Source organism: Caretta caretta, chromosome 17, assembly GCF_965140235.1.
Source record: "Caretta caretta isolate rCarCar2 chromosome 17, rCarCar1.hap1, whole genome shotgun sequence".
Classification (NCBI taxonomy): Eukaryota; Metazoa; Chordata; order Testudines; family Cheloniidae; genus Caretta; species Caretta caretta.
The window spans coordinates 9,802,844-9,816,351 of NC_134222.1; the positions used below are offsets into that span (position 1 = coordinate 9,802,844).

Here is a 13,508-nt window from a genome sequence, read left to right on the forward strand (position 1 = left end):
GTCTAGCAATACCATGGTTCTTTTCAATCAGTGTTGGGTTTGCTTGTGAAACATTTAGTTTGTTGCCCATTAAATCTTTATGATCAAGGTAGAGGGCATGGAATTTGACGGGAGCTGTGTTAGGTTTTTAAACCCTCAAGAGGGATTGTACCCAAAGGGATCAGAGCAAGTAGGCTGGCAGGGAAAGAGCCTCGCTCCATCGGTTCATGGTTGTACTAATCCGTGCATGTGTCAGGTTCTTCTGGTTTCTTGCAGCTTCTGTGTGACAGCTTCCCCCCCCCCCCCCCCCCCGGGCCTGAGGGACATTTTTGGTATCTGAACAGGCTGAGCTGTTAATTTTATCGTATGGTGGATGGCTACACATCGCACTCAGCGGGAAGAACAAGTGCACTGAGCAAAGAGTTTGCCTCCATCTCTCTCTGCAGCATTCTTTTCCCTGGAGTGTAGGTCAGGCTGCAGGGAGTGGAGTGGTTCAGACCGATTGTGACCAGTTTGTAACTGACTGTCCTGCCCAGCTGTCTGGGGGTACTGTAGTTTTTTGTGCAGTGTATTTTTAGCTTGGGAGTGGAAAAGCAGCACCGGGAGCTCTGTCTCCCCATAAAGACCTTTCATTTGAATGGTGTATTTCTGTTCGGTCTCCAACTTCAAGGCCATATTACATCTTACATTGCCATATTACATATTACATTGCCATCCTACCCATCATGGAGAACTGGATGGGACTCCCTTGAGAGCCACCAGCTCTGTAGCCTCAGGGGATTGCTGTGAGGAACATGGGGGAACTACTGCCCTCTCTCCAGGACTCCGTAGCACATGGTTTTCCCACAGGTCAGGACAACTGTGCCATTTGGCGGGAGCTTCCCCACAAGGTCACCACACAGTCCTTGGAAGAACAGACCCTAGCAGCGTGGACTTCTCCACTCAGCTCCCTTCATTCAGCGTTAGCTTTGCAGTGGGGAAGATGAAGCAGCTCCTCTATTTACAGCACAAAAAGGTTGCAGTAGGGGTTAAATTCAGTCCAGCACCAAGCACTGGCACATGGCCCAAGTGCCACTTACGGCATCAAGGCACTGGGCAAATTTTAACCCTAAACGAGGCTCCTTCATAAGCAATGTACCTGGCTGATGTTCTCAAGAGACTGTAGTCAGTCAGCAGGTGAGACCTCCCTTGGCACATCGCTAGCTCTCTTCTCCAAAAGGTTGTGAATAGTGGTATGAGACCAAGTGGTATGAGACCGTCTCTCCACTCAGTAATCCCATGCTTTTCCAAACAGAGGGCTGCTGATTGATCCCATCTGCATCCTGTGGGACGGCAGGGCATCACCATGATCAAAGAGAGACTGGCCCAATCTTGACTGTGACAGCACAAGGAATCTGGAGATTTCTTAGCAGGATGCCATATACATATAATGTGGTAACAGCAAGCTTCCCACAGGTTCCTTGTCTGTGACTCCTTCTATGTACAACAGGAGGCCATGTCCACTCCCTCCCCATCATTCCTCACCCTACTGCAATGCTACTTAATCTGAGAACCACAACTGTGCAGTGCTGCAGGCATCCCAAATCCTAAAGTCCATAGGGCTATTATCTACAGGGTCATCTCTTCTACTAGTTCAGTTTGCAATTTGGGCAAGGGCTTTCCACCTCTGTGCACCAAAATGTCTGTCTGTATAAAAGATTTAGTAGCTGGAGGGGAGTTTGCACTAGACCAAAACCTGGGCAGATCCAGTTTACAGAGTGATCTATGAAACATCGCTTGAGAGGCTTCTAAAATGACTATTAGAATATTGTTTGTTTATTATGTGAACTGACCAGAGAGCTAATAATCTAAGGTCCCTCTATTGCCTTTCTCTTTGGGCACTGGAGCAGCCAAGGCAGAATAAAAGCTAATTTCACTGAGACAATCTTCAAAGCACCCTCGCTCACATGCTTTTACTTAGTCACCAGCAGGACTTTAAGCACCTTATGTAATGGGCTTTCTCCTATCGAGCATCTGCTTCTTCACCTAACCAGCTATCTTCCAGGAATGTATTGATTAAGAAGGGGCATTTGGGGCCTTGACAGATGTCCAGCTTTGTAAAGACTGCGCCCATATGGGGGTGAGGAACAGGTCAGGTCACTTTTGCAGAGCTGGTAGAAGAAACTGTTTTCAGGTTGGGGTTGGAGACGCGTTGTGTGTGTACATAGAAAGGGGTGTGTATGTGAGACACATTAATATATTTACTATAGGTTTATCTGCATTAGGGAATTTTTGCAAAAACTATCCCAACATTGCTAACATTTGTATGGATCCATGACATTTTTTCCAACATGTAGGTGGGCCCTGGTCCTGACAACCAGTGTCCCTGCCAAACAGAGGGGATAGCTTGCTGCGAAACACTTAATCACACAATAAGACAGAGCTGCCTTTTCTAAACCTTTCTTTCATTAGTGCTCATTTTCAAGCATGTACACGGTAGAGTTCACACTCTGTATGTCTGGAATGAAGGTGGGCTTTGTAGAAAAGCCCTTCTCATGGTTCTAAGAAGGGTTTGTTTCCTGGTTTGGGTTTTTTTGTTTTTTAGATCTCTTCTGCCGAATCAAGAACGATGAGTAAGCCTTCACGGTTACCAGCAGCCTATCTTGCATAGACCTTAATTACTGTAGTATCTGTGCACCCTACAACCATAAATTTATTTATCCTCCTAATACCTTGGTGAGGTAGAGCCGCGCTATTGTCCCTATTGTACAGATCGGGAAGTGAGGCACAGAGAAACTAAGGCTTGCTCAAGGTCACACGGGAAGTGTGACGATACAAAATTACTCAAGATAATTAACTCCAAAGGGATCTCACTAAATTGGGTGACAAAATGACAGATGAAATTCAATGTTGATGATAAATGCAAAGTAAAGCACATTTATATACAAAATAACGGGGTCTAAATTAACTCTTGCCCCTCAAGAAAGACAACTTGAAGGCATCGTGGCTAGTGCTCTGAAAACATCTGCTCAATGTGCAGTGGCAGTCCAAAGAAGGAAACTATGTTAGGAACCATTAGGAAAAGGATAGATAATGGAACAGAAAGTATCATAATGCCACTATTTAAATCTATGGTATGCCCACCTCTTGAATACTGCGTGCAATTCTGGTCTCCCCCACCTCAAAAAAGATACATGAGAAATGGAAAAGGTACACAGAAGGGCAATGAAAATGATTAGGGGTATGGAACAGCTTCCATTTGAGGGGAGATTAAAAAGGCCAGGACTGTTCAGTTCAGACAGGCTCACAGAGGATAGGTTCATCAATGGCTATAAGCAAAGATGGTCAAGGATGCAACCCCACACTTTGCGTGTCCCTAAACCTTCAACTACCAGAAACTGGGACTGGACAACGGGGGATGGATCACTTGATAACTCCCCTGTTCTGTTCATTCCCTCTGAACCATCTGGCACTGGCCACTATTGGAAGACAGAATCCTGGGCCAGATGGACCATTGGTCTTACCCAGTGTGGCCGTTCTCACAGCCTTAAGTCTGTGGTAAAGCAGGGCATTGAATTTGGCTCTTCCAAGTCATAGGCTAGCACACTCTCCCTCCTCTCTAAGGTATGGGAGCGCTCATGCTTTGATTTGAAACAGAACTACACTCTTGGGTTTATAGCATGTCATGTTGTTGTGGTCCCATATGCCAGCCAGCACATTGCCTGCTGCACGGCAGTATTTGGGGGCGGGGTACATGAGATTTTGGCCAAGTCCTCTGTGGAAAATTTTCCTTGCAAGAAAAGGGATTCCTTTATCCACACAGAGTATTTGGGGTTGTTTGCTCTGAATCCTATGAGAGTTTTTCCCAGTGGGGGCAGGGTCTGTCTAGGTTCCTATGCTGCACCCATTGAGGCACTATCAGAACCCAGGTTCTCTTCAGAAAGAGCCATGTGCAGTAGGCTGCATGCAAGAAGGGATTGTGTAAACACTGCTTGGGTTTGAACCTGTGTCTCCAGGGGACCTAGCTACTTCAGAACAGCGGTTTCAGTCGTGTCTCCCCCTTCGCTAGTTAGCATTTCCCATCTATCGTTCACCCATTCGTCCATCCATACCCCACTCTTCCTATATAAATACCAAGCCCGTGCCACTTGTGCCAACCCTTTTCAACAGAAATGAGAAGAAAGCCATTTGAACTCTATTGAAGTAGAGAGCAGAAAATTAGCACGTCCGTGCAATTGGTGTGGGGCCTTCTTTAAGGCTCTCCTATCCTGACAGAGAGACAATCTACGGTATACTCATTCTTTCGCAACAGCCAGAGGGCTGGGTGAGTGGCTCTATCGAGGGCTTGCCTGTCTTAAGGTGATGGAAAAGCAAATGTGTCTGGCAGCTGTTGCTTTCCTTAAACCAGTCACCCAGAGCCTGCTCCTAGATTTGAAGGTCTCTGCTGAGTCTGTAGCTGTGCCTCCAAGGCAGATGGGTGAATTTCAGGGAAATGCCTTGCCTGGTGGGGCTTTACGCTCAGTCCAGTGAACACCCTCTGAGTTGAAAGAGCCCAGCTCCTCTCAGGATTGGACTGTGATGTCTGTGTGTGTTTGAGCTGGGTTTCTTTTCATTTTTAAAGTGGCACCGTCCAAAAACGGACCGAAACAAGGCAGGCAGAGTTAAATCCATTGCTGTTTTACCTCCCCCTTAATTGCTATGAATCGGGAATAACTCCATTGCTGTTCCATCAGGGATCGGAACCGTGGCAGTCCCAGTGTTGTGTACTCGTGAGCCAGATGTCGGGTTGCAAAGCGTGTCGTGCAGAATCTGCTCTGCGAGACTCAACAGCTGAGCGGGAGCGGCTGCAACAACAACTGAGCCTGTTTTTAAAGTGCCAACTTGAACTAGTGACCGGCATGATTATCGCATTGGCCAGGGGGCCAACGGAGAGAAATCGCGTCAGGCCAATCTTGCAGGGATCAGGTTGACCAGTTTTATATTAAGCCACCACATATGTGCAGCACATGAGTGGCTGTTTAAAGAAAGCCTCTTATTTTATTTTATTTTTTTCCCCCTTCTGAGGCTTAGTTTCTTTTGTCGCGTGTCCTGGGGACTGGCAGCAGGTTCTGGAAGCCTGTCTGAGCTTTCCCTACTCAAGGTCATTGGGATTGTTTAAATATAATCTCCTTTTCTGGGCTTATACTTCCCTACAACTTGCCATTCTATCCCTCTCTAAAATTAAACTCCTTGGGGCAGGAGAAGGGTGATATCGGACGTCACTTATGGGTTTGGCAAGGCAGCTGCTTTGGGTCCCAGGTCCATGGTGTCACAGCACACATCTGCAGGTAGAAGCCCAGCCTGCTGTGCCAGCTGCCAAATGCACCCTGAAGGCAGCGTCCGCCCTGAAGACTTTCTCGCTATTTGCTCCTAGCTCCATAGCCTCATGGCGGAAGAGGAGGCTTTTAAAGTCTTCAGGACCTTGCCATCTGCTGGACAAAACACGGGGCTGATGACTGCGCCAGCTGCTGCTGCAGCCAGTGAGACTGTTAGTACAGCCCGCCCCAAGATCGTGAGATTTGCTTGACACTCTCACGATTTTTAAAATCAATAACATTTGGAGGTTTTATTACCAGCCTTTCGGTTTCTGGTCCTTTAGGGGTGCACCGCGGTCACGTTTTTAGGCTTTATCTCTGCAGTCACAAGGGCCAGAAAGGGAAGCGCATTGCGCTGGGAACTGGGGCTCGAAGAACCACAGCAGATCTCACGAGACTTGAGATGAAATTCCACCTGGCATTTGGCCAGCATTTTCAAGGGGAGCAAGATCAGCACCTGAATCTACAGGCGTTCCCAGTTCTCCGTGCAGATGAAACGGGATTTGGGTGCAGTCGCCACTGGGAATGAGCTACGGGCATTGTGGGGCGACAGATGCTGCTACACAGTACCATACCCACTCATCAAACGTTGGCAAGTGCCAGCCTTCCTCAGATGCAGTATTAGGAGCTCATGCTGGCTATCCTGTGGAGATGAGCTGTCCCCGCTCTGACTCTCTCTCTGCTCTGTTTGTAGTCTGTCGGGAACCCAGTCAGGATGCTATTCCAGATACCTGCTCATAGTAGGGTTTGCGGCTTAGCCCTTTTCTCTGATAGAAAGTTGTACTGCTTTTACTGGGTTGATACAGTTGAAGCCACGCAGTCCCCTAGTGTGAATGCAGTTATGTCGGTATGAAAGTCCTTTAGACTGGTATAGTTTATCGGGTATGAGAAGGGGAAATGTGATACTCGTACAGGGTGCCTTTATGTGGGTATGACTGCATCCAAGGTAGGGCTTGGCCTACTCAGTGGAGCACAAGACAGGGACTCAGCAGATCTGGCTCTGCCACTGGCCTGCTGGGTGACCTGGGGCAAGTAATCTCTTCCCCGCCCTGGCTCTGTGCCTCAGTTTCCCTATATATAAAAGGGGACTCCTTTGTAAAGTGCTTTGAGATCTACTGAAGAAAAGCACTAGATAAGAGGTAAGTATTAATTTAGTTACCAGTTTAACTAGGTTTGTTTGTGGATTGAGGGTGTTGATGCCATTTTAATGGTTTTATTTTTATTTCTGCCTTTATACCAGTACAAAACCTGTGTCGACGAGGCCTATCTTTGCTAAGCAGTATGCACATCCCCACCCCCAGCAGGGACTGGAGCATTAATAAATACCCCAGTACCATTTCAGCCCGCTCCTGTGGGGTGCGGATAGAGGGTTCGTAGTGTTGTCTGACCCAGCCGTGATCCTGCTCAAAAGAGGGAGAAGAGCAAGCACCAAGTTATGGGGTCTGCTCATTTCTGAGAGCAAGAGCCGCACATGAGTGTCCTGTGAGCTAGCGAAGAAGTGGATAGCGTTTGTACCTTCTCCTCAAATCCTTGCCAACCTCCCTTAAAAGTTTGCCAACTCTGAGGAACCTTTGCTGAGAGCATGTTGTCATTTGGCGGTGATTGGCAGCGCTCCGACTGCATCAGGAGCTAGCCTGGACTGGCAGGGTCTAGCTGACTAAACAGGTGTCTCCCACGTCTGACATCTGTGATTATAATTTTTTTTAGTTCATTTTGCTGCCTCTTAACTCGCCAGCTGAAGCGTAGGAAATAAACTCCCCATATCCGGCCTCTCTGGCAGCTCCCAAACAACACACTCTCAAGTGGCTCCTGGTTCTGTAGCAGACTCAAACCAGTGCAAAGTACTGGTGTTTTCACAACAGAGATTAAAAATCAGCAGCCATGTAGTCTGGACACTGAGTTCTCTGCTGAACCTTCAAAGCCTCCTCCCACAGGAGGAGGAAAACGTCTTTGGATGCCGCTCAAACCCAAAGCGGGGGAAACTGAGGGATTGTGGAAAGGCAGCATGTGTAAACATCTGAGAGTAGCTGAGGTTTGTTTATGAAACAGGGATTCATCAGAAAGGCTGCAGCAAATCCGACCGTTGGCTCAACAAGTGCCCGGATTCCTGCGGTGATTTGTCTGGTGCCTCCTCGGAGACCAGCATAATGCCGCTCCCTGCCCAGTAACTCACTTGCCCAATTGTGCTTCAGAGCTGTGCATGGGGCGAGGTGTTCCGAGTGGTTTGTGCCGTCTTGCTGCAATCCCAACGTCGTGTATATTCACAGGGCCAGGTTGTCAAAAGCACTTAGCTCCAAGCAGCTCCCCTCTGGCGTGGATGGCCAGATCTTCAGACGAGCTCGGCACCCAGTCTGCTGCTTGCTTCTGATCCTCTGGTCCTTATTTAGTAAGTGGTAGCCAAGCTGTCTTGCAAACTCAGCCTCAACTGTGGGTCCTGAGCTCTTCTGGAGACCCTGGCTTTAGAGCTTATAAGGCCCAGGCTCACAAGCCTGGAGTGGGAGTTGAGGGTGCTCAGCACCTCGGGCAGCATACTGCACCTTGCAAGATCAGGGTCCCAATTGTTTTAGTTACTAACCCTTGGCTAAAAGACGTCTGCTCTTGGCTAAGGCTGTGAGCCAGACACCGAGCAAGAGTGTACTGGACTTCTGGTCCGCCACCAGACAATGTGGGAAGAGCAAAAATGTGCATGGGGGTGTGTGTACAGCTTTTCAATGCAACACATAACAGATGGATGAACCTGTGTAATCTGCTGTGCCAGCTTTAACAGCCCTTACCGGAGTGCTGGTGGCTGGAGGCACAGTTCTCACAGGCAAGGATGTGTGAGCGTCTGGTGCCGAACAGAATTCCAGAATGCGCTGTGACTCTTCCCTCTGTGTGTGGCTTGCAGCCTGAGGTAGTATTCAGCATTCGTTTATGCCAGCGCGCCTCTTCCTATCTTCTGCTCCTATTTGTGCAGCCATATGTTCCATCATTAAACCAAACTCCCGGTGTACCTGTCTCTGTGACAGAGACTTCACTTCCTCATTGTCCTGGAGTAGAGCCTACCTTTCTTGCCACTGTACTCTCATCCAGGGATAATAGTGTAAAATCTACCATCCGTCGCCTAGAAAAGAAGGCATACCCACATCCCTTCTCCTGTCCCACTTCTCTTGTATGCACACAGGGCCAGACTCTGCTCTCATTTAGCACTGGTGCAAATACAGAATCGCTTCAGTAGAGTTGTTCCTCCTTTATACAGGTGTAACTGAGAACCATATTCAGTCCACGGACCTGATCATGAAGTATCCCTGCTCTTTTTATCTGTTCATTCCAGAGTGTGCGATAAAGATCGGAAGTCCCTTCTTATTGTTGCTTGACAGATGGGTTAACTAAGGCACTTGTCCAAAGGCACACGCTCTATGGCGGAGTCCTGGATGAGAAACCAGGAGAAACTGACTCCCAGCCCAGTGCTCCAACCATCACACCACAGCACACCTCCATTTGTAGTTGCAATTTTAAACCCGAGGTTAATGGAGTCAGCGGAGACTGAGATGCTTTGCTTTCTCAGGGCAAATGTAATCTGTTACATATTTCAGCTATTAGAAATTAAAATCGGTAATAGATTACTGATTACCTTTGCATCATGCTTGGAACAGCACGGGGCAGTGTGCGCACAATGACTTTGGCTTACTTTCTGATCTGGAATGACAGGATTGCCAAGAGGAGTAGCTAAGTAATTTAGGTTGCTTTCCTGCCTGAAAAGTAATTGATTGTCTCCATCTTTTCTTTTTATTTTTTTTTTTAAAGTGACGTGAATGCAGTCTCTATCGCTTTAATTACACACATAATGAGAATATCTAAACTTGCATTAGAAGCGATAGAAAATTATAAGGGACATAAGCCCTCGTGTTTCAGGGCAAAATAAAATTAAAAAAATAGGCTAGACAAATTCAGACTGGAAATAAGGTGTACATTTTTTACAGTGAGAGTAATTAACCATTGGAACAATTTACTAAAGATTGTGGTGGATTCTCCATCACTGGCCATTTTGAAATCAAGATGGGATGGTTTTTTTTCCAAAAGATCTGCTCTAGGAATTATTTTGGGGGAAGTTCTGTGGCCTGTGCTATATAGGAGGTGAGAGCAGATAATCATAATGGTCCTTTCTGGCCTTGGACTCTATAGAAAGTCAACCACTAACTGGTAAGGGTTAGGAGGAAACTTTCCCCAAGTGTCAGATTATGGCATGATTGCCCATTACAGGGTTTCTTTCATCTTCTGAAGATAACTACCTATATTGTAGAGCTGACCCTTGTACACATTCTGGGCAGAGATGCATCTCTGAACATCTAGGGGGGTGTATTGGACTGGGAGTTTGGATGTGGCCGGGGAAGTAATGAATCTACTATGGTAGGTGTGGGCTTAGATTCTGCCGGCCAATTCTGCTGGCCGTATGCCTGCAGAACGCCGTAGGCTTCCATGGGAATTGTGCCAAAGACAAGCAGACTTTGGCCCCATGTTGTTCCTGTTTTCAGATGATCTGTTGGTGTGTGATCTTTCCTAAAAAGCAGCAGATCTGTATATTGTAACACTTGTGACATACGAGTTCCTGAGAATAAAATATTAGCAAAGTCGATGTGTTTGCATTTCCTTTGAAATTTTGACATCTTGGAATTCTCCGCCACGTTTTCCTCTCCTCTTCTTCTCTTCTCCCGCAGTTCTTGTGATTCCCTAAGCTTTGAACCCATTGTCGGATGGAAGACTGCCCCACGGCATGTCATGGTTTCATTTAGATGAAAAATCCCATCCTGGGGAGAGTTAGCTATGCTCACCTAAGTCCCAGTGTAGAGCGTGCTAGGTCGATGGAAGAATGCCTCTCAGAGAGGTGAGTTACCTATGCCAATGGGAGAACCCCTCTTCTCAGCGTAGGAACTGTCTACACTGAAGTGGTGCAGCTTGTGGCATTTTTAAGGGTAGATAATAATAATTTTACGATATATTTGTGTGCACTGGTGGCATCTGTAGTGTCTGGCTACAAATCCCCCAAGCGCATACATTCTCATTGTTTGTTTTTTTGCTTACGGTCGTGGTGCCTCCTACTTTCGATCTGACCAAAAATCATTCGAGAAAACCAGCTCTTTTTATTCTGTACTGTGCCTTTAAATTGCCAGACATTGGCTTGAGGCAGCTGCAGTTTTGCATTCTGCTCAGACCCAGCATGTTACAGAAGAATGTCACTGTGTTTTTCTTAGAGACCTTACTTTTGTCCTTTCTTGATTCATTAGTTTCCCTTTAATCTAATGTAAATATGATTTTAAACTGGAAGTACAGAATGGCTCTGTGTCTTGGGGGTAGGGCGTGAAGAGAATTTAACACAAACCTCGGATGTTTGTTTGGGTCTCAGTTTGCAGTCCTGCCAACCCCAGGCATTGAGAAATCATCCATCAGGCATATGATGAGACTGCATTTAAAAAAAATAAGCTTTAAAAAACTTTATACATTTCTGGTTCTTACACCGTTTTTGGCTTAGTTTTTGAGCCTTTAGGACTCATGTTTTCAAGCTATTTTCCTCACAAATGAGGGTGTGAAACTTTTTCTTTTCTTTTTTCTTTAAATCAAAGTTGTAATTGTCCTGTAATCCTGTGGCTCCAGGAACTGCGAGGCCTTTAAGAAAAAGAACGACATGTCGCAAGACTTGTGGTAAAATCACGAGGGTTGGTAACCGTGATTGTTGTGAGCAAAAGTTTCAGGGGAATTCTTGTATATCTCAGCCCGTTATCCCATAACCTGTACTCCTTATTATCCTTCTATTGTTTGTAAGCAGGGCCGTCCATAGGATTTATGGGACCCTACGCGGTATTATTAAACTGGTGCCCCTATGCTCGATGGCAGTGCGGGCTCGTAGCTTGTAGTTTGGTTCTCCACTTGTAAGGTAACTCCCTTCTCTTCACGTGTCAGTATATCTGTGCCTGTGTCTGTAATTTTCACTCCATGCATCTGAAGAAGTGGGGGCTTTTAAATCTTAAAAATCTATGCAAGGATTTTTTTAGAGATGTGACTTTATCATCTTCAGCAGCACACTAATGAAATATTTTTAAAGCAAATTTTAAAGTAAGGTCCTGTTGTAGATTAACATGTTCTGAGTAAATATTACAGTAATGCACAACTGTTTTTGTCAGTGAATTCAGAAACTGACAGTATATATCTGGGGTTGGCAAATGCCCATTAAATGGCTTCATTACCACTTGAATGGCTCTTTAACAGCTTCAGTGTTGTGCTAATAGGTCTGGCAGGCTGGAAGGCTTTTTCACTTTTAAGTTACTAGATCCCCTCTGGAGGAAGACTCGCCAGGCTGCAGCAGCTAGCTGTGGGAGCCTGCAGGAAGGGTTAGAACAGGGATCTGAAGAGGCAGGAGGGTGGACACTAAGACTCAGGAGTGCCCCAAATTTTAGGGTGCCCTACACGGCCGAGTATGCTGCATATGCCCAAGGACGGCCCTGTTTGTAAGTCTGTGCTGGAAACCGAGGGGTGTTGTAAAAACAGAACTTGACTTATGTTCAGGAAATACCAAATCACTTCAAGCTTCCTAGCCTGCTATATCTTTTGTGTCTACCTCTTTTGAGCCTTTTCCCATATTTTTTGGCTTCAGTGGGTTGTTCTGTGTGTAAAGTGCGGCACAAATATGTTCCTCGGAAAGATTGTGGCTAGGACTAGTTGAAAATTATCCACTGGAGCCTATTTTGAAAAGGAAAAACTGGAGTTTTGTCGTGTGTGTGTGTGTGTGTGCATGATGTCTGCTTTCCTCTATTTTTTGCCGAATTTTTTTTCATCAGAAAACTTCCAGCTGCAAACTTTTTTCCCCCTCCTTTTTCACTTTCCACGCTTTTGGGTTTTTTTGACTGAAAAATGAAACTTCCTCTGAAAATTTTTGACAATGATTTGTTTGTTCGTTAAATTTTTCCACAGCGGGGGAAACCTGCTTTCCGAATAGCTCTAATTCTGGCACAACAAGCCTTCGTTACTAACGGGAGAGTGAGTGTAACAGGCTGATGATGCACCATACATCTGCCTACTCACAGCTTAGCGAGAGAGGCTTTCAGACAAGCTTGGGGGAGCAGCTGTTAGGCATGGTTGACTGAAGTATGCTGTGCAGTCATGACTGACCCAGGGATCCTTGAGAGAGAGTCACAGCTGAAATGAGTGAATCATGAGTCAGATCCTAGACAACAAGGTGGCAGCTCTACCGGAAATGCTCCGAAACAAATAAAGAATGGTCATTTTTTCTCTTCCTCTTTTCTCTGCAGAGAATCCCAGAGGAGCTAACCCTAGATGTCTTACTGGATATGAATGAGTCCAAGGTGAAAGAAACCATGAAGAAATGTGGGGCCAGTGATGAGGAGTGTTCCAGACTCAATGGGGCTCTCACCTGTTTAAGGAAGGTGACCGAATCAGGTATCGTTTTCCTTGCTGTTTGATGGGATTAGTGGCTAATTAGACAGTCATCCCCCCAACTCCATCTTGCTTCACTTTTGCTTAGTCTAAAAATCTTCTGGCAGAATAAGCCCAAGAGATTCTCCAGCAACATTTAAGGGCCAAGTTTGCCCTTGGATGCACATGGGGTTCATGTGATTGAAATTATCAAGAGCTGCGTACACATCGGAGGACAGGAAATGGCTCTCGAGGTGCATTCGGTTCTGGAAAGGACTCTATAAATGGCCCCTTCTAACTCAGTAGACCTGCTCAGAGTCCAGTTTGCTGACTGTGCTAAAAAATTGACTTCTGTTTAAAACTGTAGTGACAACGCACTGCTTTGGCATTTGAAGCTGGAGTAGGGTGACCAGATGCCCTGATATTATGGGCTTTGCTTATAGATATGGCCCTACCAAATTCACAGTGCCTTGTTGGTCACTTTCCCGGTCATAGGATTTAAAAAATCATAAATGTCATGATTTCAGCTATTTGAATCTGAAATTTCACAGTGTTGTAATTGTAGGGTCCTGACCCAACAGGAAGGGGGTGTGGGTGTGTGTGTGTGCAAGGTTATTGTAGGGGAGGGTTGCGATACTGCTACCCTTAGTTCTGTGCTGCTGCTGGTGGACTGGGTGCCCAGTCAACAGCCGCTGCTCTCCGGCTGCCCAGCTCTGAAGTCAGTGCAGAAGTAAGGGTGGCTATACCATGACCCCTCCCCTCCCAATAACCCTTGTGACCCCCTGCAGC

At 46.3% G+C, this 13,508-nt stretch overlaps 1 protein-coding gene across 2 annotated transcripts in view; it reads left to right on the forward strand.

Annotated features, from left to right (window-relative positions):
* KSR1 (kinase suppressor of ras 1) overlaps positions 1-13,508 on the forward strand; it is a 115,714-nt gene that overhangs the window by 61,707 nt on the left and 40,499 nt on the right. For both annotated transcript variants that reach the window (XM_048823671.2, XM_075120850.1), the window contains one exon: positions 12,596-12,743. In XM_048823671.2, the coding sequence (XP_048679628.1) occupies positions 12,635-12,743 (109 nt within the window). In that variant the 5' untranslated portion in view covers positions 12,596-12,634. The remainder of the gene's footprint in view (positions 1-12,595; positions 12,744-13,508) is intronic.